The sequence below is a fragment of the Ctenocephalides felis genome, unplaced genomic scaffold (assembly GCF_003426905.1).
Source record: "Ctenocephalides felis isolate EL2017-DRISC unplaced genomic scaffold, ASM342690v1 CF-g0.4_SCAFFOLD_01886, whole genome shotgun sequence".
In the NCBI taxonomy this organism is placed as follows: domain Eukaryota; kingdom Metazoa; phylum Arthropoda; class Insecta; order Siphonaptera; family Pulicidae; genus Ctenocephalides; species Ctenocephalides felis.
In genome coordinates, this window is record NW_020538040.1 from 143,097,806 (window position 1) to 143,119,314 (window position 21,509).

Here is a 21,509-nt window from a genome sequence, read left to right on the forward strand (position 1 = left end):
GAAGGAGCGACTTGCGCAAACTGGAGTGTAGAACGGCGCTAAAACATCCCTTATAGCGTTTGCGTACAAACCCGAGAGGTATTACGAATTTATACGAATAATAAAATAATAATAAAAAAATATTTTTTATTAAATAAATTATTTGTTATTTTTATTTGGTCCTAATTTATAAATAAGCTTGGTCATGACAGGGCCAGGATAATTTTTTTTTTAAATCCGGAAGTCTGTTATTAATTTTCCGTAGGGTAAGTTATAGTAATCGTCCAGAAATCAAAAATGAAAGTGTTTGCATATCTTCTGGGGCGTCTATTAATCACGTGAGCAAGTTTTTAAGGATTTTTGGACCCTCCTCCCCCATGATGATAATCAAAATTATCTCCCTACCCCACCAAACACCACGTGTATTTTTAGGAACGTGAAAAAAACTGTACAATTTTTTATTTTTTTTGAAAATGTTTGAACTTTTTAAAAAAAATAGTTAAAAAAGAAATACACGTGATATCTTAATATAACCCCCTCCCCTCTCCCACGTGATATTTTGTGATTTTTGTAAAACTTCCCCACTCCCCCTAAAAACCTCATGTGATTAATGGGCGCCCCCTTCACGTTTCAGAGGCTTCTGAACATTTTGGCATACCTTAGTGTAAGGGTGTGTATGTATGTGTGGATAAAATTTTTTGCCCACGTTTTTGGAAGCACAGCTCAACCGGTTTGAATGATTCAAAAAACATTTGATTCCTATTGATAGAGAAAGCTGATTAATTTTTAAAAACGATACAATTTTTTACTGACGTTTTCGGGAGCACGGCTCAATCGATTTGAATGATTTAAATAACATTCGATTCCTATTGATAGGGAGATGAGCTGATTAATTTTTGCAAAGACAGGCCCAGCCGTTGCGAAGATAAGGAGCAGAAAGTGCAGAAAATGAAAACTCGGTTTTTGCAAGAACCGAGCATCCAATTAGAATTATTCAAAAATATTCGGTTGTATTGACGAGATGTCGTGTGTGTGTATGTGAACAGACTTTTGACTTTTCGTCGATGTTTCCTCAGAAACAGCTGATTTTAAAAATTTAAAAACCATTCATTGTAACTCGACAAGTGTTTTAGCGTTTGTTAATTTTGCACGATCAGCCATACAATTTCTTTGTAATCAGCAGGAAAGTGAAAAAAATTGTCCACGTTTTAGCCCGCAATCCTGAAACGATTGCAAAAATTCAAAAACGATTTGAAATATATTGGTTGGGAATGATACTGATTAGTTTTCTTGTAATTAACTATTGGGAAAAAAAATTGGCAATTTTTATGAAACTTTTTTTTGGCGATAAATATCATAGTCTTATAGAAATCGTAAAAGTTTGAAAAAAAGTTATTTTGACGGTTGTTAAAAAGGTCTAATTCAACGATGTTCTATCAAAACTTGGTTAGATTTACGATCGGCTGAGCCGTTTCTTTAAAATTAGCGAAAAAGTGCAAAAGTTTTCGGCCGCGTTTTAACCAAAAAATCTGATCCGATTTTGAAAATTAATTTTTTTTCGAAATTTTTGGAGCTCTGTTATTTCTGAACTGTGTATAAAATATAAACTTTTCTGTGAAATCTTTGTGAAATTTAGATTTCGTTTATTTATTTTGATTACTAACTTTTTTTCTATAATCCCTCATAACGATTGTGTGTAAACCCAATTTAACAGTTTGAAATCTACAAAAATAATTGTTTAAAAATTATTTTGTCGATTTTAATGAAACTTTATACAAGCGAAGAGTATATAATCTAACCAAGGATGAGCAACCTGCCTGCGGCCCGCCGGATATTTTTCTGCGGCCCTCCAAGCGATTCTCAACTACAGACTATTTTTCTAGATATTTTATCAAATACGGCTGTAAAGGCTGATTTTGTTGTCAGTCAAATACTGGTAAAAACTGTTGTTCGCAGAAATAGCATTTCCTGATAAAATAAATATTAACTTGAATATTAGTTTAACAATATTGCAAGAAAAATTGAGAACTTGTACGAGAACATAGCAATAACGCATTTCCAAATTCAAAGTAATGAAATAAGTATGTTTTATAAAGTCGCGAGGGTTAAATCACCGTAAATTTAAAGAATTCCTGAACAATTATAAGGACGATAATTTTAGCACTTTCGTCATTTTGACAATGAAGAATAATATCTTCTGCATCATCTTGTGTTTCACTTTCCATGTTTAGAAAAAGGAAATGTGAACAAATTTTAATTGTGATTCCAAATGTTCAAAGCTAGCAACAAAGCTGTTTTCTTTGCCATTTAACATCGATGTAGGTACACTTTATGAAAACCATCACAGAAAGTAATCAGCATGCAAAATAATACAGGTTTAAAAAATGTATTTTTTTCAGTAAACATCGAAATTTTTTATTATTTATTAAAAAACTATTTTAAAGCAAAAAAAAATATGTAAATTCTTTTTTTTGAGTACGTATGTGTGCAAACAATTGCACAGGTCAACAAAAGAAAAGTCGATAGAAAATAATTCATTCATTTAGGAAAATTTATAGATTGAAAATTGTGCTAGTTTTTAAATATTTTGCGTCCCAATTTTGACTATAGATTTTATTGATTATAGATCTTCAGAAGTAAATGGTACATTGGTAAACATATGTCACACACCCAATCCAGACAACTTTTTTTGTGAATCTGCGTTAATTTCGATCCATCCACCGATTAAAATTGAGTGAAACATATCAAAGCTGCATACACGTTGCTACTTTCCGCATTAAAAAAATTAAAATAAAGAACAAGATTTAAAAAACGGATGATATCCATCAGCTTATATAAAATAGCAGTGCCAATTTTTTCATTAAAGTTTTCTAGTAAATTAGTTTTTCTGTTTAACTATTATTTGTTTTCATTTTGTATTAGTTTTTATATACGCTTATAATATACACTCGTAATTATATAAAATATATAATTATTTTAACTTTGTATATTTGTTCCTTTTTGTTGCAATTTTGTAATTTTGTTGCAATTACATTATTTGCGCGCTCAGTCAATGAATCTTTTTGACTTAATATTATTTTAGACGTTTGAGTTTATAAACAATCTTCAATTTCATTCAAAAAGAAGAAAGCAATTTATTTTTTCATGGGTTTCATGGGTTTTTTAAATTTTGTTCTTTATTTTAATTTTTTTAATGCGGAATGGAAAACTACATACAACTCCAAATTTCACTTTCTTATTTCATAATAGTCATTTTAGGTCGATAATCGATCAATTAACAATTATCATCTTTTTTGTGAACGTTTTTAATAAAAATTCGATCAAGACTTTCCTAAGCTTATAGAAAAGCTTAAATTTATCCGCTCTATCCGCTGTAACATTTTAAAAACAATTCTTAGATATTGGCCGCGAAATGGTTACCTCCGATAAGAAAACTGATTTGCAGGCTTATCCTATTGAACAAAATATTTCTCGATGTGCTTAAGAAGTACCTAGTTTTTGAATGCCCTCCAAAAGGAGCAATAAAATTTTTGAAATTTAATATTAAAATCTGAAGATAAAACTGTTTTTAAAAGAAAATTGGATTTTTTTTTCGGAGTTATCATAATTCAATGTAATTCGGAGGTAACCATTTCGTGGCCAATATCTAAGATAATAAATATTGATAAAATTCGGAGTTATCATATCATGGTAATTTATCAATGTAATTTGTGTTAATTGCCTCTTTCATTTATATATATATATATATATATATATATATATATATATGTGTGTGTGTGTGTTTATATAAATATATGTGATTGTTCAGATAACCAGTTTTATTAAAAAGAAACAGAATTACAGCATGCCCAACTAAAATATATTGATTTTGACAAAAAATACAAAAAATGAAACAAATACAAAGTAAATAAAAACTACTATTCGCAAATAATAAGAAAGCTGTCTTAAATTTTTATTAATGCAATTTATTCGGAGTGAAATGAATTTTAATTTTTTCGTCATCCCAAGTAGTCATATCAATAATGGTTTCATTTATTAATTGGGTAACAAGCAATGTTACTACATCCCACTTGTTTTCTCCAGAAATGAAATACTGCGTAAAATTTGACATGCATTCTAAAAGTACAATTTTATAGTCAATGGCACTTGATATGAGGTTTCCCATGCTGAAAAGAGCTTGTTGCAAACTCGTGTCCTCGTCTACATCATCATCAGAACTTTCACTCATGAGAGAAACCAAAGTGTCAACATCAGGATCAACAATCAAAGGTCCATTTGGATCTGGTCCTAGTCTAATAGCGCCTTTCTTGTTATTTTTAGCTTTCATAGATCTACGAATAGATTTGCTCAACAATTTATATTGTCCAGGCCGATCTAAGTACATAGATAATTTTTTTATCAAAGAATGTTGTTCCTTCTTTCGAGCACTCTCGCTCTTGAGAGGCTTCATTTCCTTATAATTACTCATCATGTTTCTTTTATCTTCTTCTGTAAAATTTAAAAGAGTCGATAAGCTCACCTGAATTTTTGGTATGATATTGCATAATTTTTGTTCAGCACATATTTTCAAAGCTTCGTAGAATTGTTCGATTACATATTTTACATTGGCGTTAAATTCATTGTTCAATGACAATGGCATATGGCCTAAATACGAGGAAAGGCTTTGAAAGACAATTTGATGCATTGTTAAAATACGCCTTTGAATTATTGCAGAAATGCAATTGGTTCTTGGCTTTGTCTCAATTAAGCGTTGAAAACCACGAATCTGTCGGCCTAGTTCACTGTTAAAATTTCTTGTAAAACGACACCAAAATTCATGTTCGCATTTTTTCCTACGAGCTAAGTCTTCTCTACCATCCGGTACAGTAATTTGCTCAAAAAGTCCGCGTTTAATTTCAATTACTAGGATGCAAATTCGATTTTGAACACAGTATAATTTTTCGTGGAATTCACTTTCATCAACTTTAGTTTTGGACTTTTTGGAGATAGATTTTTTGTGATACTTCTTTACAGTTTTTACTTTGACATGTTTAATCATGTCAGCTTTTGATGTGTCTTTGGATTCAGTACATGTAGTAACAGAATTATGTTGAAGTACACTCATTTTATAAGGTGATACATATTCAGTGCGAATGCTGGAACTTGGTTTTGGAATGGTGCATGACTTAGTGCATTTTGGGACATTGAGCTGTTCACTTTTACCAGATTTTAAAAATCTACTTGACGTGCCATATTGATTTTTTGAAAAAGTGCATGATTTCACTGCCCTTTGATTGTATAATGTCTTTACCTAAAGTTTATGCGCAAGATAAAAATAATATTTTAATTTTCTAATCATGAGCTATAAAATAATAAGACAAATTGAAAACACTTACTTATATTCAAAAAATAACAAGTTCATTACCTTTATTTTTGCACTGCTATTATGTCGTTGAAATTTTTCTACTTCCTTCGGTAACTTTGCAGAATGCATGACTAAATTTTCAAGCTTAAAAAAAAATAATAAAAATCGGAATTTAACTTACGCGTTAATAAAACAATTTGAAAAATTAAACTTAAGGCATGTCTTAAAATAAACAATATAAATTTTATATAAAAACAAAAGAACTCTCAACAAATATTCGATACCATAGTAATCACGTTCGCCACAGGCGTTAATAATTTGTCTAAAAAGAATCTATTCGAAAACAACGGCTTATTTGCAATTTAAATTCTGTTCTAGTTTATTATAAAATTAACTTTAAATTTTAATTCTATACTTAATATATTGTGATATTTGTTAGTAATTATTGAATAAATTCGTGAATACTTAATAAATAAATAAATGAAAAAAAATAGTTGTTTTACTTTTTCTTATGATTACCTATATTTCAATCTTATTCATCTGATATAAACATGTATATATTTAATTGATATAATATTTGTTGAATATATTTATGATTGATATTTGATGTAAACAGAGGCTACATGTAGCTTATTATTTTGTTAAAAGTGGGACTGATATTGTTAAATTGAGAATAAAAATCATATAAAAAAATAATTATTGAAAATAGAAATTAATATTATTAGACTAGGTAGAACAAGCATTGAATTTACAAACTTTCAATGTTTATTTAAACCTTAAAATTTATACACACAAATAAACACTAATGACTCAAAATTTCAACATTCTCAGAAGAGAAAATATATTTTATATATAATTTAACATATATCTGCACATGTATAAGTTCCAGGACCACAAACACGTTATTGATGACCATACAAAATTTGTTAAAAAATGATTATGTTTTTCGATAAATGTCGAAATTGATAAAATTTTTAATTTTATTTTGTAATATTGGAAATTCTCAATTTTGTTATTGTTTAATTTTTCTTGCTCTAAACCAAGATGATGAAATATTTAATTAATATATATAAAAAGAGTAATGAATGAAACAGTGCACATATTGTGTTTTAAATATTATAAATTTAAGTAATAATTAAATCAATAATTATAAAGCTCACAAAAATGATCAAGTTTTTAAACATTTTACATAATTTATCACATTCCCAGAAGCATTAAGCAAAAATATTGTATTTATTCTATAATAGAAATTACTATATTACTGCAAATCTCTTTATTCGTCTTACTTTTTAAACATTTCATTATAAAATTTAACAAAATTACAAAATAACATAAAAGGTAGATAGATATTTATAACGATTACAATATATATATATTTGGTTTTTTTGAACACATTGAGTCCCAGAAAATTTAAAATATGTATTTGTCCAACATGCATATATCATATAAATGATTAAAATTATTTATATCAGTCATATACAGTTAAAATTATGGGTTGAGCATTAAAAAATGATAAAATTCCAGATCTATGGAACCTTTAGGAATCTCATTAGACTTACTTATTAACATATTCAGTGTTTTAGTTCCACCAAAAGCACGATACATACAGTTTCCGACATAATTCCATGAGATATTGTATGAAGTTAATTCATCTGTAAAAAGATCATACTCGAGCTTTGAAAAACACAGCAAACACCGCTTGGAATTTAAAGTGATTTTATAATCTATCACATTCATGTAATCCTCTTCACTAAATGATTTTGATAACGCATCAAAGCCCTTCTGATAATCCAACTGCATAATTAGTGATAAAATATTGACAGAAGGATCTTTCTCATTATCAATTATCAAATGCCATAAGTATGGAATTTTTCCACATAAATCAACACGTTTGTTCAAATCATCAGAAAGTAAGTTGTAAACTTTCTTACATAGCCCATAGAAAAGGGGTCTTAGTATTTGGTGAGGCATTGGATATCCACAGACACATGTTTTACTTCGATTCGATTCCACTGTTACAACGCAATGTATTAAATGATCTTTAAAATTTTCTATGGAATCTAACATATCAAGGCGCAATGTAACAAACTGTAAAAATAATTTGCTACATTCATAATCAATTTGTTCATACTGACCACCTTCTTCCTGTAAGATATAATTGTGAAGATTCTTGAAGATATTCACAATACCAAAAGAGTCATACTCAGTTAAAATAGGTAATTTTTCAGGTACTGTGCATTGTCTTTCACGTGTTTCTTTAATTACAGAATGCAACAATTTCATGACTGAAGAATCAGGTATATTTGATTCAGGACCAAAATCAACTCGCATTTCATTCAGTTCTTCACCTAAATGGATAAATTCCAAATCATTATCTAATCCATCTTCTTTATTGTCTTTTTCAATGTTATTTGTAACACATTTTTCTATTTTATCATTTGTTTCTTCATTTATATCCCTGTTCGCAAGTGCTACACTACTTAAAAATTGACCTTGACCAGCAAAATCATCAAGTAATGGTTCATTTATCTTCATCACTTCATCCTCTTGTAAAATTGGAGTATTTTCGATTTCATTCTCAGTTTGTATAATATTAGTTTGAACATTTACAGTAAGAATTGTATCAAATTTCTCTTTAATCTCTTGAATCTCAATATTCTTATTCATATCATCAATTTGTTCTTCCTGAACTTCAGTGATAATGATAACTGAATCATTCCCAACAGTAGTTTCAACCTCAGTCATATTTTCTTCATTGGATGCCATATTTGTTTCAATATCTGGTAAAGCTTTTTCCATCACAATTTTTGTCTTCATATCATTTTCATAAATATTATTTTCTAAATTTATTATGGTATCCTTATTTAAATTGAAGTCATTCTTGTTCAATTCTTCTTCCTGTTTCACCTGTTTTCGCCTGTCTCTTTTGAAAAGGATTTCATCATCTAATGTATCATCTTTAAATAAATCTTGAAAATCATAATTAAGTAATTTACGTAATATTGAAGTCATATTAGATTTAAAATGATAATTTTCAAAGGAGTGTATTTTTGATATTGAAGCTTCTTGTTTAATACGCTGAATTAAATACTGCTCATGTTCATGTGATAAGCTAGAAGAAAGACAATAGTGTTGCAAGTAGTAGCATTTTACTATCAACTCCTCAATTGTCATAAGATGAATTTCATGAACAGAACCATTTTTGGTAAAAACATATAATATATTATTTAAAATCCTGCAGCTTGCGATATTCGAATAGTCTTCAGTCCTCAATGTGATTTCACAACTAGATGGGTTTATGATTTGAATTATATCTGATGAATATGTTAAAATTAATTTGTTACTGATTGCAAATAGCTTATTAAAATTTTTGTTTTGTTTTCGAGTGTCGGTAGGAACAGCATCAATTGAACTATTTGAATTATCTACTACAGCATTAACTACTCTCATTGGCGAAACAGACAGATCTCTGAATTTATGAGTACATATTACATTGCCATTCAAGTCGACTTCCCATAACCTATGACCAGGCCTTGCACAATAAATGCTACCTAAAGCTTTAGAACTCATAAAACAAGCACCAAATTTTCCATAGCGAGCACGCAATCCAACCTGTAGAACATCAACTATGAGTATAGCAAAAAATTAAATACCTCGCATCTAATGCAGAAATTATTAAGCAATAAATTATAAAATAATTCCAATAAGAATAATATATAATGTAAAGTTGGTTTGCTATATTAAGTATATTATTCCAAATGGTAACTAATTCAAATCACAGAAAATAGAAATTACTGATTTTAAAATGTTCAAATTGAAAGCTTAAATCATATTCATAGTTTTAATTACGTGTGTAATGCTTACCTGCTGGAATATTTGTCTTTGAGTATTACATAAAACTGTTTTTGTAATACTAGACACTAGTAACAGTTCTTCTGATGTATCTAATTGAACAATTGGACTTTTTAATTCCAGTAATAAGAAACTTGTTGAATGCAAAATCTTTTTACCCTGAAATATAATTATACAGAATTACAATTCTACATATTGATATGTACATATATAAGATTTAAATTTTTTTGTTCAACGTTGAGACATTGTTGAATGTTATATTAGCAGCCAATCATCGAAATAAAAAAAACAATAAATTTATTGATCTTTTATTTCAATGATTGAGTGCAAATATAACATTCAAGAATCAATATATATATATATATATATATATATATATATATATATGCATTTAAAAAAAAACACCACTTAATTTATTAAAACCAAGTATTGTGATAATAATACTCACAATAATGTAATGTAAATTCAGAACAGAAACCCTTCCGGTATCATCCCCGATAAACAATTGCGTATTTTGAAAATCCCATTTCAAACTAGTTATACCATTTCCTTCATGCTCGTAAGAAATTTGGGTTTCTGGTATTACTGGTAAAATACTGGAGCGCCTTCTAACAACATAAACTAAACCATTTTTAGAGCTAAATGCAATCCAATCTTCATTATGTGATATAGACAAATGTGTTACAGGACCAGTCTGGTAAATTAAATAAAAAAGATCTTCATTATCAAATTGATTGGATTCAAACAAAAATATTATATTAAAATAATTGAAATTTTTAATACCTGATTAGGAATTAACTGAAGAAAGCGGCATGGACTTCTATTGAATACATATAAACCCCCACTTGTAGAACCAAATATTATAAATTGTTGCGAGACATCAAAACAAGTATACTGAAATATGCAATAATGAAAAATATTCACCAAATCTCACTGCTTTTTATTCACATGCACTATATATAAGAAGTAAACTATACACATACATAGTTTTTTGTTTATTAAGATTACAAACATCTAGAATTTATAATTAAACAATAATTATGCAAACTATTCACATTACTGTATTACGAATTAGAAACAGAAAGAATGTTAATGCCAGTAAATTATGATATTACCTTTATTCGACTAGTAGATTTCAATATATTATTAATCTGGAAATTCAATTCAGAGAACTCGGCTAGTAAATACTTGACATCCGACTTTGGTACATTCATCTTGGTTCTTCTTTATTAAAACATCGTTTGAATTAATGAAAAGTGGTTAATTTCCTACGTAATGGCACTTATTGATTCTGAAATCTACTAATCGTTCGAGGCCCTTGGTCCACTATTAACTCGATCTCTCTACATGACGCGATGGAGTGATAACGAAATGTCAAATTAAATATTGCAGTTTTTTAACTCTCTTGTCATTTTAAAAAACCGATGTGAAGATAGTAACAAATTGCTTGAATAAGGTTAGGGCTCTGGCACATGTTTGTCAATCATCACAGAGGCCATAGATAAGAACATAGATAAAGAAGAGTCAGTCAGTCAGTCAGTCAGAGAGTCAGAGACTAAACGTAGATGACTAAAAAAAATACAAATTCACATGCACTAAGGGTAAGTGGCGTTTAGTATTAAGGCAAAGACAATTTTTGTAAGGATCAACTTCTTGTAGGCCAATAATATTTTATGACGATCTTCAATACCATGAACTCTATTATCATAAATAATTGTAAAAAAAACATCATTTACTACTGCTCGGCCAAATTGACCAAAAACTGATCAGCACAATTCCCTTCTTATAACTTGCAAAAGGTTTGTACTTTGTATACTCTTCTTTTATCTACGGGTTTGTAAATTTTCAAAATTGGTTCAGAATTTTTGGTCAAAATATTGCGCTTCCCAGCTAATTATATTTATTTATTTATTTGCTAAATAAAGAGACGGCTCGGCCGATCGTCACAAAAAATTGTAAAACGCGGGTCCTTATCGAGTTTTATTGAATAGTTTTTTAGTTTTTGAAATTTTTACAGCCGTTCGAAAACAAGTCGACGGAACGTCAAAATTTGTCAAACACACTTTCTGCTATCAAATTTGGAAAAAGGGGGCATTTTCTCATTTTTCAATAACATCTCAAAAGCGCAAGTAATTGGTTAGAAAATTCTAAACTGGTATATCAAATTTTCTTGAAATGGGTTATAGTATAATGTATAAATAATTTAAATAGCAGGGCAAGACCGATTTTGTATGGAAAGCCCATATATATTATTCTCCTATTCTCCAAATCGCATTCAATGACATCTCGTTTGTAACAAGTGACCGTCGATTGTCTGAATGTTAGTAGACAATGTTGGCATGTTAACATATTTAATATTCCTAGACAAGATTTGATTAAAATATATTCATATAGCCGTTTGTCTCTCTTGATTTTTAAGTCCAGAGAGCCAAGAAAAGGGTCCAGCGCGTTAGCGCTGTTTTCGCATCTCGCCACGAGCTCATAATTCATTCAAATTTTTTTTTTTTTTTTTTTTTTTTATTTTAATAATTTTTACAACTGTCCTGAAACGGACAACAAGTAAAATATTTGACATGAAACTGAAGGCGTTGGCAAAATACAAATCATCTGACCATTGCCAGTGATTTGTCGAATGGTCTTATCTATTGATGATTAGTGCAGAAGAAATTTTCTTTTTAATCGGGCCCTGGTAGAGTTGATTTGAAGTTTTCTCGCGAGCAAGTTTGGGTGATCAGCTAGGCGATTTCTATATTTGTGTGAGTAAGCGATTATTTCATCCTTAACTGTGCTAGTGCCTGAGTCTTTGTGAATTAACCAATTTGGAACATACTTTGGTGCTTTCAAAATTTCTTTCAATAACTTGTTTTGAAATCTTTGAATTATTAAAGCGTTTGAGTTGGTAGTTGATCCCCATAGCTGTATGCCGTATGTCCAAATTGGTTTGATGATGGCTTTATAGAGGTAAATTTTATTATGAGTGTCAAGTTTTGATTTTCGTCCAAGGAGCCAATGATATCTTCTTCTGGTTTCTTCAAGCTGCTTTCTCTTTTTCTTAATGTGTTCTTTCCAGGTTAGTCTCTTATCCAGGTGTAAACCTAGATATTTGACTGTATCTGCTTGGTCTATAACTTCGTCATTAAGTCTTACTGCAGGACATGTCCCTTTGCAAAGAGTGAAAGTGATGTGTTTTGACTTGCTGCTGTTAACTTCTATTCTCCACAAGCTTAACCATTTTTGTATCACGTCAAGATGATCCTGGAGCATTTTTGATATGATTATGGGATCTTCATGTGTTGCCATTATGCCTGTGTCGTCTGCATATGTTCATTCATTCAAATTGATGGAGTAAAATTTTAAATAAAAAAATTAATTTCAATAATCAGTTATTTGAACCTACATTTTGTATTACAAACATATTATGCAAAAATAAGGAAATAGTGATATATTCTGTAAAAATACATTAACACAAATATACCAAATTATAATATATTATAATAGATATATAATCAAATAGAAATATAAACACACTGCTGGTATAAATATACATAGATGACACATAAACTACTAAAATAACTTCTAGTCTATTTTAACTTATTACTATAAAAATATTTAGTAAAATTTAGTGAATTTTTAACATTATAGCGTTAGTTCGTTGCATCGTTTGTTGTCATTCTTAACTCTATTAATCAATCAAATATTGATATTCCTAGCAATTTGTTTCATTTATTTCTTCCAAATACATTCAGAAACGTCTAATGTGTGGATCCAATTTTGAGTAGCTGGAAGATTGCTGTTTTGACTGTTTTGACTTTCTAGTAGAAGCCTGTGTTTATTACCATGTTTATTTATCTATGGCCTGTACCCATAGATAAAAGAAAAGTATGCTTATACCATTATGCTCATTATGCTTATTTATCTATGGATTATACTTTATTTCTTATAGAACTAGAACTTTCTACTTCTAATTAGAATCTATTCAGAAGATTTGTCTAATCTGCCAATGTTCGATGCAGACTCTTCTTTTATCTATGGATGTAGAATTTATATCCGATAGCTGAGTTTGAAAATGTTTATTGTGTATTCATAATGTCGAACCTCATTTGCAAGCAATTCTTAATGAATACTTTATAAAAAAATAAATACATAAATAACTAAATAAATAGACACACACGAACAAATAAATCATAGTTTGCCAACACAAAAATAACAATGACGCTTCTTATTGCTATTAAGTAACCAACATTAACATAAAACATTTGCACATTGCTTATTTATCTATGGGCTCATTAGCACTAAAGGTGCGCCTAAAGCTAGACACGCCCCTAGACAATATGGACACGCCCTAAACTGCATAATAATAATGATTGCAATGAACGCCGGTTGTGTTTTGATACAAATTAGAATAGACCCTGTTTATTAGGCTGTTCAATATTATTAATCGAATCTATCACACTTGATAATTGACTGTAAAATGTTTTAATGCATTTGAACGTTTAATTAAATCTGGCTTCTGCATTTTCTGTTTTTAAACATTCTTTATTATAGTGTTTTTAAAACCGCAAATATACCGATTCGCAGGTTAGAAATATATGTTTTATTATAATCTGTTTCTAGATGATTTATTGATGAACTGTTTTAATTATTTATATCACCGCTTATTAAAATATTATCTGATTTGATATTTATTTATTTTATATTATTGGAAATTTAGATATATGTTCTCTGATTTTACTGTTTTACATTTACTGTATAAAAATTAAATGTGCAACATTTGTGATTTTGTATTATTTTATATCACCATTTGTTGTAATAAAATTTTTGTTTTTAGACAAGCAGTGATTCATACAGCTGCATAATTTATACGACTAATATCTCCAAAGAGAGTTCCAAAGCAGTTGGGTTAATAAAATAAGATTTCATTGTGCGTATTTAAGATTCTTTCTTAATGAACTTTTACAATGGCATCTAATAATTTAGTTCTACAAGTAAATCCATGGTATTCAAGTGCCGAATGGAGACATGTTTTTAGATTAGTGTTCTCAACGGAATATGTAAATCGATTGGAAGGTTTGAATTATATGAAAATGTGGAAAGTTAGAACATCACATTTGTCTGGTGGAATACAAGGGACAATGGAAATTCTTGAAGCAATTTTGTATGATGAGAATCCTGACACTAATAATGTGAATAATAATAGAATAAAACAAATAATGTACTCTATGGCAATAATACGGTGGCTAAACCTAATAACCGATTCAACGAAATATAATACATTGTATCACACTGCCCAAAATTTACAAATTCCAGATTGGATTGTTAGTATACGCCATGAAGGCGCTCATAGTGCAGAATTAACGTCTTTAACTTTACTTAGAGAGGCCTCACAATATGCATTAAAATGGCTTTATGAGATGTATTGGAAATTAGAAAATGAAGATATGGTTGATTATATCATTAAAGAAAGCACATGTGTACCAGAAGAAGACAATTTCAAAAAATATTTGGACAGAATCTTGAGGATATATGATAATGTTATAATGTACATTGTTGAATATAAATTTAAACGAATCTGTGACATTAATATACCAAGTTTGAAGGAAGACTTGGCGACAGATGTTGATAGTTTATTAATGAGCCCTGAAACATATGATTCCGAACGTTGTTTTTTGAAATCACTATTATTCATTGTGGTTAAAAGAATAAATCAACTTATAAAGGATTTCAAAGGCTACGATAAATATGCTGAAGTCTATGTGGATAGTCTATTAAACTGTAACCATTTTTTGAGTAGAAATATTTTACCGAATGAGAATGGTTCATATAAAGAATATGTAAAGTTGTGGATGCCACTTCTGGATCACTTACATGTTACAAATGCTTTGTCGTGTTTGGTCAAAAAATTAATGGATATGTCCTGTTTATCTAAGTCTAATAAAGAAATCTTAGCATGTACATGGCTTGAATATATCTTAAATGGCCTCGTAATGTGCAAATCTGTACAAAATATTACACAGACGCATTATTACCATCCACCAACAGTAAAGAGGGCAATAATTGAGGCAAGTGCCGCTTTGCCGGAAAAAACTTCACCTATTATGTTCAGACCAGAACTTCCATTAGATAAATTCTTTTTGGACATAGATGCATTGAAATATACTTTAATGAATAATTCTGGGGTTCCAAGTGGAAAATACTGGAAAATTTTATTAAATCTGATGAAGGAAAAAGTTCCCTCAGAAACCATTAGTACTATAGACAGGCTACAGAATTTAGTAAATCAAGAATGTGATATTGATTATGATAAGTTATCGAATCTTGACAATACCGAAAGATCGATATACACTGCTGATGATGTCATAAAATTTCGATTAGAACATGAAAAGGCTCTGCAGATTGATAATGCTGAGCAAACAGTGACTGTGAATGGTACTGAAAATAATAAAGATGACAATCCGGATGTTATCTGGAAAGAGGTTGATGATAATATTGACTGGTCCACAATCCCATTCGGTGCTCTACCTAGTGAATTGCAAACTTCATAAAATTCAATAAATAATAATATTTCTATACAAATAAATTTATAATACTTAAATAGTGTACAATCATATGAGAATTGCAAATCTTTCTGATTTGAAAAAATAACTTTAAATACATTATTTAAGATTAACATTAATAAATCCAAAAACTGTTTGGACACCTACATACCAGTAGTACAGAATATACATGTAAATTCTTTAATTCCTATTACCTGGACTTATGTTAAATGATATACAATTTAACACAAAATTCTACTCGTAATATGAGTATTACTGTTTTTGCATCAGTTTTTGGATTTATTGATATTATTTCTAGTAATAATAGAATAGCGAAAATAGTTAGGTATATATTACATGAATTTGAATGCTTTGAGATTTGATAGCAGTGTATTTCATGAAGTGAAGCAATGAACTTGATAAAAGATATTTTAAATTGCATAAAGTTTGCTTAGTAAAGAGTAGTCGGATCAATATTGCACTAATTTCTACAAATCTAGGAAGAATCAAAATATTTTAATAATTGCTGATGTGAAAATTACGCAATCTCAATTATTCCACATTTAATTTTTATCTGGTGAATGAAATATAAAAAAACATAACATGTTTTTAATTTAATTTAGCGAAATTTCTACTGAAATTTAATTTAGCGAAATCTCTACTGATATAAAATAATCAAAAAAATTAAATGTGATATTAACAAGCGGTGATATAAATAATTACAATATATATTTATATATTATTTAAGAAATCTACAAGGATTATATCAATAAAACATCCAGAAACAGATTTTTATAAAACATGATATATGTTTTATAGATTTACATATTTATTTTATAAACTTAAGATTTTTATAATTTTAATAATTCAAAATATAATAAATGATTGTAAATTATATAAATTGTATTTTTTCATTTCTGATACAATATAATGAAATACGTTACATGACATGTTTTATTTATTAAACATTTATTCTATAATAGACCATTTGATGTTGAAGGCAAATAATATAACATGAAGCAAAACATATTTGCTTTATTTTATTATTTTTATAACTATTTTATTTCATATTAGTGAGTTATTAACACAAAAGAATGATATATATAGAATGTAATGAAAATTTCACAGAAAAAAAGCAATTTTTTTTTTTTTAATAAGGTTTCTCATTGAAATCTGTCCACTTCTTCCAGGGTTCATTTAACAAGGAAAATATCAATTCAAATAGGTATTCTCTAGAAGTCACTCTGACCACTGTTCAATGCTTCTCAGTTAATGCATAAGAATTAACTATTGAGAGGCAAATATTTAAAATATAAGGTATAAGCATAGCCAACTTGGTTGATGCCAAAAGCACATACGTGCACGCTTGCATATAAAAAGCTATTATAATAGAAATTTACTAAAAATAATAAAAAAAAATCTGACAAAAGTATCAAGAATATTCTAATTGATATCATATCATATCACGTCACATCTAATTCATAATGGAAAATGAAATACAATATGATATTACTATATTTTATTATAATAAATAAATTTTACATAGCTTTAAATAGTATGTAATCCCTGTATATTATAATTCAATTAAGATACTTAAATATGTGTTATGATATTTAATCACATATTTGAGAGGGGTGAATTATTAGTGAATCAAATATTTATTTAAAACAATCTGTGAAGTTTTCTTTAAAGAAGACACATATTGTGAGGGATTTTTAAAATTTCATGTATCTATTTCAAAAACCTGTCCATGACCATTCAAATTAGGATGCACCACAACTTCTAGCCACATATATGCCTGCACAAGTGGCTTTCATTCAATTTTTTCATAAATGTTTCGCATTCATTAGATATTTCTTATCTTTTTCATATTGTTTCTGTACTTAATTAATAATTAAGTAATTAGTAACTTTCTAAACTCTGATTGTGCAATCTCCTTGTTATCCAAAGGATAATTTTATAATATGTTTTTAATTCCAAACATTGAATATGTTGTTTGACTCTGATATTTTTCATTTCACAAAGATTATGCAATTATGTGTATTAGCCCTACATCTTTGGTAGCTCCCTAATCAAAGTATGTAAATTAGGAAACATATCATCAATTTGAGATATTGAACACCATAATTCATATTAAATATTTTAATTGTGTCTAGTACAATGTATATAATGCTTGTTTTCATTAATTGTATGTAATCTGCTCCTTATTATTTTATTATTGCACAAATTGTTGTTGATCTGAAATAAAAGAAAAACATACATTATTTAAACTAATTTAAAAACACAGGTAAAACATTATCCCTACTGACTCTAATATAATTATAGAATTTCACCAGGTGTTTTTTACATTAACTTTTATTAATACTTCCTTATTCAATTCTTATGATTTCTATATTTTTTGTTGCAAGATTTACTATATGGCCATATTTAAGTGTGTCTTAGTTATAAAGTTAGTTCTAAAACATATAAGAAGTAGTGACAACAAAATATTGATTTTGGATATTTCATTTAAAAAAAAAAAGTAATACAAAATAAACTTTCAAATAATTCTAATATCTAAATATTAAAAAATGATATAATAATAAAATAATACATATAGCAGAATAATTACTTGCAATATGGCAGTATCTTACATCAATTACAATGAAGTTTCATTAATTTTAATGTTCATATATAAGATGTGTAAGTTTTTAGAGGTTTCTTAATATCACAGTTTTCCAAATGCTCCAAAACATTAGGATATATTGATCTTTTGTTTGTCACCCTCATTACTTATTGATTTTCATTTTACTCCAACAAAATATTCATTCAAAAAATGTTTACTTATCTTTTGATTACGTTTTATTCAGAAAAGTATTCTTCATCAAAAATTATTTATTAAATGATTTTAAACATACCTTATTCACTCTACATGTCTCTTAGCATGCTTTTTTAGTCCATTAGAATCTAGAAAAGCTCGTCCACAATCATTACAGACATAAGGTCGTTCACCAGTATGAATTCTAATATGAACTTTCAAATTCGATTTGGATGCAAAACTTTTCGGGCAATAAGTACATGTATGCGGTTTTGCCCCTGTATGAACCTTTTGATGATTTCGCAAATGTGTGGGTTGCCTGAATGTTTTAGGGCACAAATTGCAGCTAAATGGCCGCTCACCTGTGTGACTGTATTCATGAAATTTAAAACTTGCCTGAAACCTAAATTTCTTATGGCATAGTTTGCACTCAAATGGCAATTCACCAGTATGAACTCTTTGGTGAATTCGCAATTGAGCACGCTGTTTGAAAGTCTTTCCACAAAATGTACAAATACAACAAATTTGCCGTGGTTGGCGTTTTTTTATAACTTTGTTTGGTATAATACCATCACATGACTTGTGATTGCTGAGATGCCATTTTAGTTTTCTTTCACTTATAAATTTGCTGGAACATATGTTGCAACAAAAAGGTTTTTGAATAAAATACTTATTATGCATTTTCTCTCTGTGCTGTAACAAATACTGTTTTGACTTAAATTTTTTATCACAATCTTTACAGGCATGATTCTTAATATCTAAATGAGTTAACTGATGACTTCTCAATGTTGTTGATTGAATGAAGCGCTTGCCACACACATCACATACATGGCGTTTGTCATCAGTGTGGCAACGCATATGTCTTTCTAAATTGCCTTTGCTTGTATACCTCTTTGAACAACATTCACATTCAAACTTCTGTAATTCTGTAATATCTTTATGGGTTTTTTGATGCTTATCTAAATAAGCTTTCTTCGCGAAAGCTCTTTGACAAATGTTACAAACATATTTCAATAGACCATGGCTTTTTCTATGGTTAATCCATTCAGTATATGTATGGAATTGCTCATTGCATGCTGTACAAGGATAAATTTTTTGCTGTTTTTGTTTCGATGTAACATTTGACTTTTGTTTATAATCATTATCACTATCCTCAGAATTGGATTCAGCATTAATTGGTACTTCTTCAGTTTGAACAACGTTTGTATAATTATTTTTATCATATACACAAACCTCTTTCACTGGAAGTTCTTCATTCTTATATAGTGGATCTACGATATCTAAAACAAGATCATCAAAGCAATATGCTTCATATTTTGTAACACAAGGGTCAGCTTGTCTGTCGACATTATTTTCTGCTTGTTGTGGTGATTGAACATTTAAGGTCAAAGCAATTTGTCTTAGTTTGGTATCTATTTTTTCACATCTTTGTTTGAATTCAAAAAACATATCCAAAACATTTATGCATTGCTTACATAAATTTTGTGGCAGTCCATCACCTTCATCTACCTAAAATGGTAAAAATCTATGAGTGTACAGTTAGTACAATTTATTCATAATAAAAATCATTCCGCATTCCGCATTTGATATAGTTTATCAAATAAAATATTTGATAAACTATATCAAATTTAGCAAGGTATTAATTATTGTTAGTAATAAGTGAACACCAATGTGTCAACTTTTAAAACAACATATATTCTTTCATCTGTATTTATAAAAAAAAATATCTAGTCTCAACACATCAAATTACTTTTATTGACAATGATGACTAAATTTACACACATTTATTTGCAAAGAGGAATAAGATCCACAAAAACATAATAATTAAAATAATACTAGTTTTATTTCATTTAATTAATAATGAATAAATATTAAAATTTTGTATTTTTGTCAAATGACTATATTAATTATTTTGAAAAAAAAAAAGATAGAAGACTAGTTTTGGTTGAATTTACTTATATACTTCATTTACTTATGATATAAGTATCTGCAATCTCTTGTAGTTTAGTATTGATAATACTTAGCACCATTAAAATGAATACAGATTATATTTATACAGTATCATACTAATAGCACAATATAAATATAATAGTCTCGTAATAGGTCACTCATAGTGTATCTGTGTCATTGAAATAATGTTAGCCTTTAAATTGATTACAAAAAAGGAAAATGTAAAGAATTCACAGAAAAACCACATGACTTCAAAGTTATAAAAGACACAGGTAATCAAATTATATCCTATTCTAGCTGAGTACTAGATCTAGATTACTGAAAGTAACACTAAAAATTCAGAGAGGCTTATTACTTTTGTAATAAGTAATTCTGAAGATGACACTTAAATGTTTTCTCGAGAATCTAAAGATTGGTGACTATATTAAAAAATGCACACTCAGAATATTCGCTATGTTAGATTTGTGTTACTTTAATAGTGAGCAATTCACAAATAAGAATTTTATTACTCGAACTTATTATTATACCTGCACATTTACACAAAATTTAAATTTCATTGCCAATGAATTATGGTAACCATCATATATTGGTTCAAGATTTACAGTCTCTTCACAAGCTCTGCAAACAATATCTTGGCGACTTGTTATATTCATAACCTCCTTCATTATGATTGAAAAAACTTACATTAAGAAGAAGATTATTAGTTAAACTATTCTAGCACAGCCGAAAATTGATTAAACTAAGATTGAAAGGTATGATTTGTAACAAAATAAAACGAATTGCGTTTTATAAACAATTCAGAAGTCTACAGAAATCAGTCGTTGATACTGTTTGGCACATCCAAATTGAAAACTTAAAATAAACTACAGAAAATCTAAATGTACGTGTTATCATTTTTATTTTAAATTATTTATGTTATTATGAAATTGTTAAATGTTTTGGTTTAACGTTTGTAAGGCCGTCAAATTGTCAAACGTCAATTTGTCACCTCCAGCTATGTTCAAGTCATATGAGAACTTTTTCCCATCTTTATATTTATTCATTTATGGTCTAT

The 21,509-nt window shown here is 28.5% G+C and overlaps 3 protein-coding genes across 4 annotated transcripts; 1 reads left to right on the top strand and 2 right to left on the bottom strand.

Moving 5' to 3' along the window:
- Positions 1 to 6,708: 6,708 nt before the first annotated feature.
- Positions 6,709 to 10,538, bottom strand: LOC113377876 (Hermansky-Pudlak syndrome 5 protein homolog). Its single transcript, XM_026618319.1, has 5 exons — positions 10,291 to 10,538; positions 9,959 to 10,069; positions 9,624 to 9,869; positions 9,188 to 9,334; positions 6,709 to 8,935 (listed from the first exon to the last, which is right to left on the bottom strand). The coding sequence occupies exons 1-5, from the start codon at positions 10,387 to 10,389 to the stop codon at positions 6,812 to 6,814; spliced, it is 2,727 nt and encodes a 908-aa protein (XP_026474104.1). The 5' UTR covers positions 10,390 to 10,538; the 3' UTR covers positions 6,709 to 6,811.
- A 2,958-nt stretch (positions 10,539 to 13,496) lies between these two features.
- LOC113377676 lies at positions 13,497 to 15,897 on the top strand. Its single transcript, XM_026618069.1, has 2 exons — positions 13,497 to 13,753; positions 14,004 to 15,897. Exon 2 carries the CDS (start codon positions 14,134 to 14,136, stop codon positions 15,715 to 15,717), a length of 1,584 nt encoding a protein of 527 aa, XP_026473854.1. The 5' UTR covers positions 13,497 to 13,753; positions 14,004 to 14,133; the 3' UTR covers positions 15,718 to 15,897.
- Positions 15,898 to 17,279: 1,382 nt separating this feature from the next.
- On the bottom strand, positions 17,280 to 21,173 carry LOC113377642 (zinc finger protein OZF-like). Of its 2 annotated transcripts, XM_026618023.1 has the most exons (4): positions 20,983 to 21,173; positions 18,952 to 20,014; positions 18,606 to 18,867; positions 17,280 to 17,946 (listed from the first exon to the last, which is right to left on the bottom strand). In XM_026618023.1, exons 1-3 carry the CDS (start codon positions 21,118 to 21,120, stop codon positions 18,611 to 18,613), a joined length of 1,458 nt encoding a protein of 485 aa, XP_026473808.1. In that variant the 5' UTR covers positions 21,121 to 21,173; the 3' UTR covers positions 17,280 to 17,946; positions 18,606 to 18,610. The 2 variants fall into 2 exon arrangements, with proteins under 2 accessions (XP_026473808.1, XP_026473807.1); XM_026618022.1 differs by having other exon boundaries at positions 18,606 to 20,014.
- Between the last annotated feature and the right edge of the window lie 336 nt (positions 21,174 to 21,509).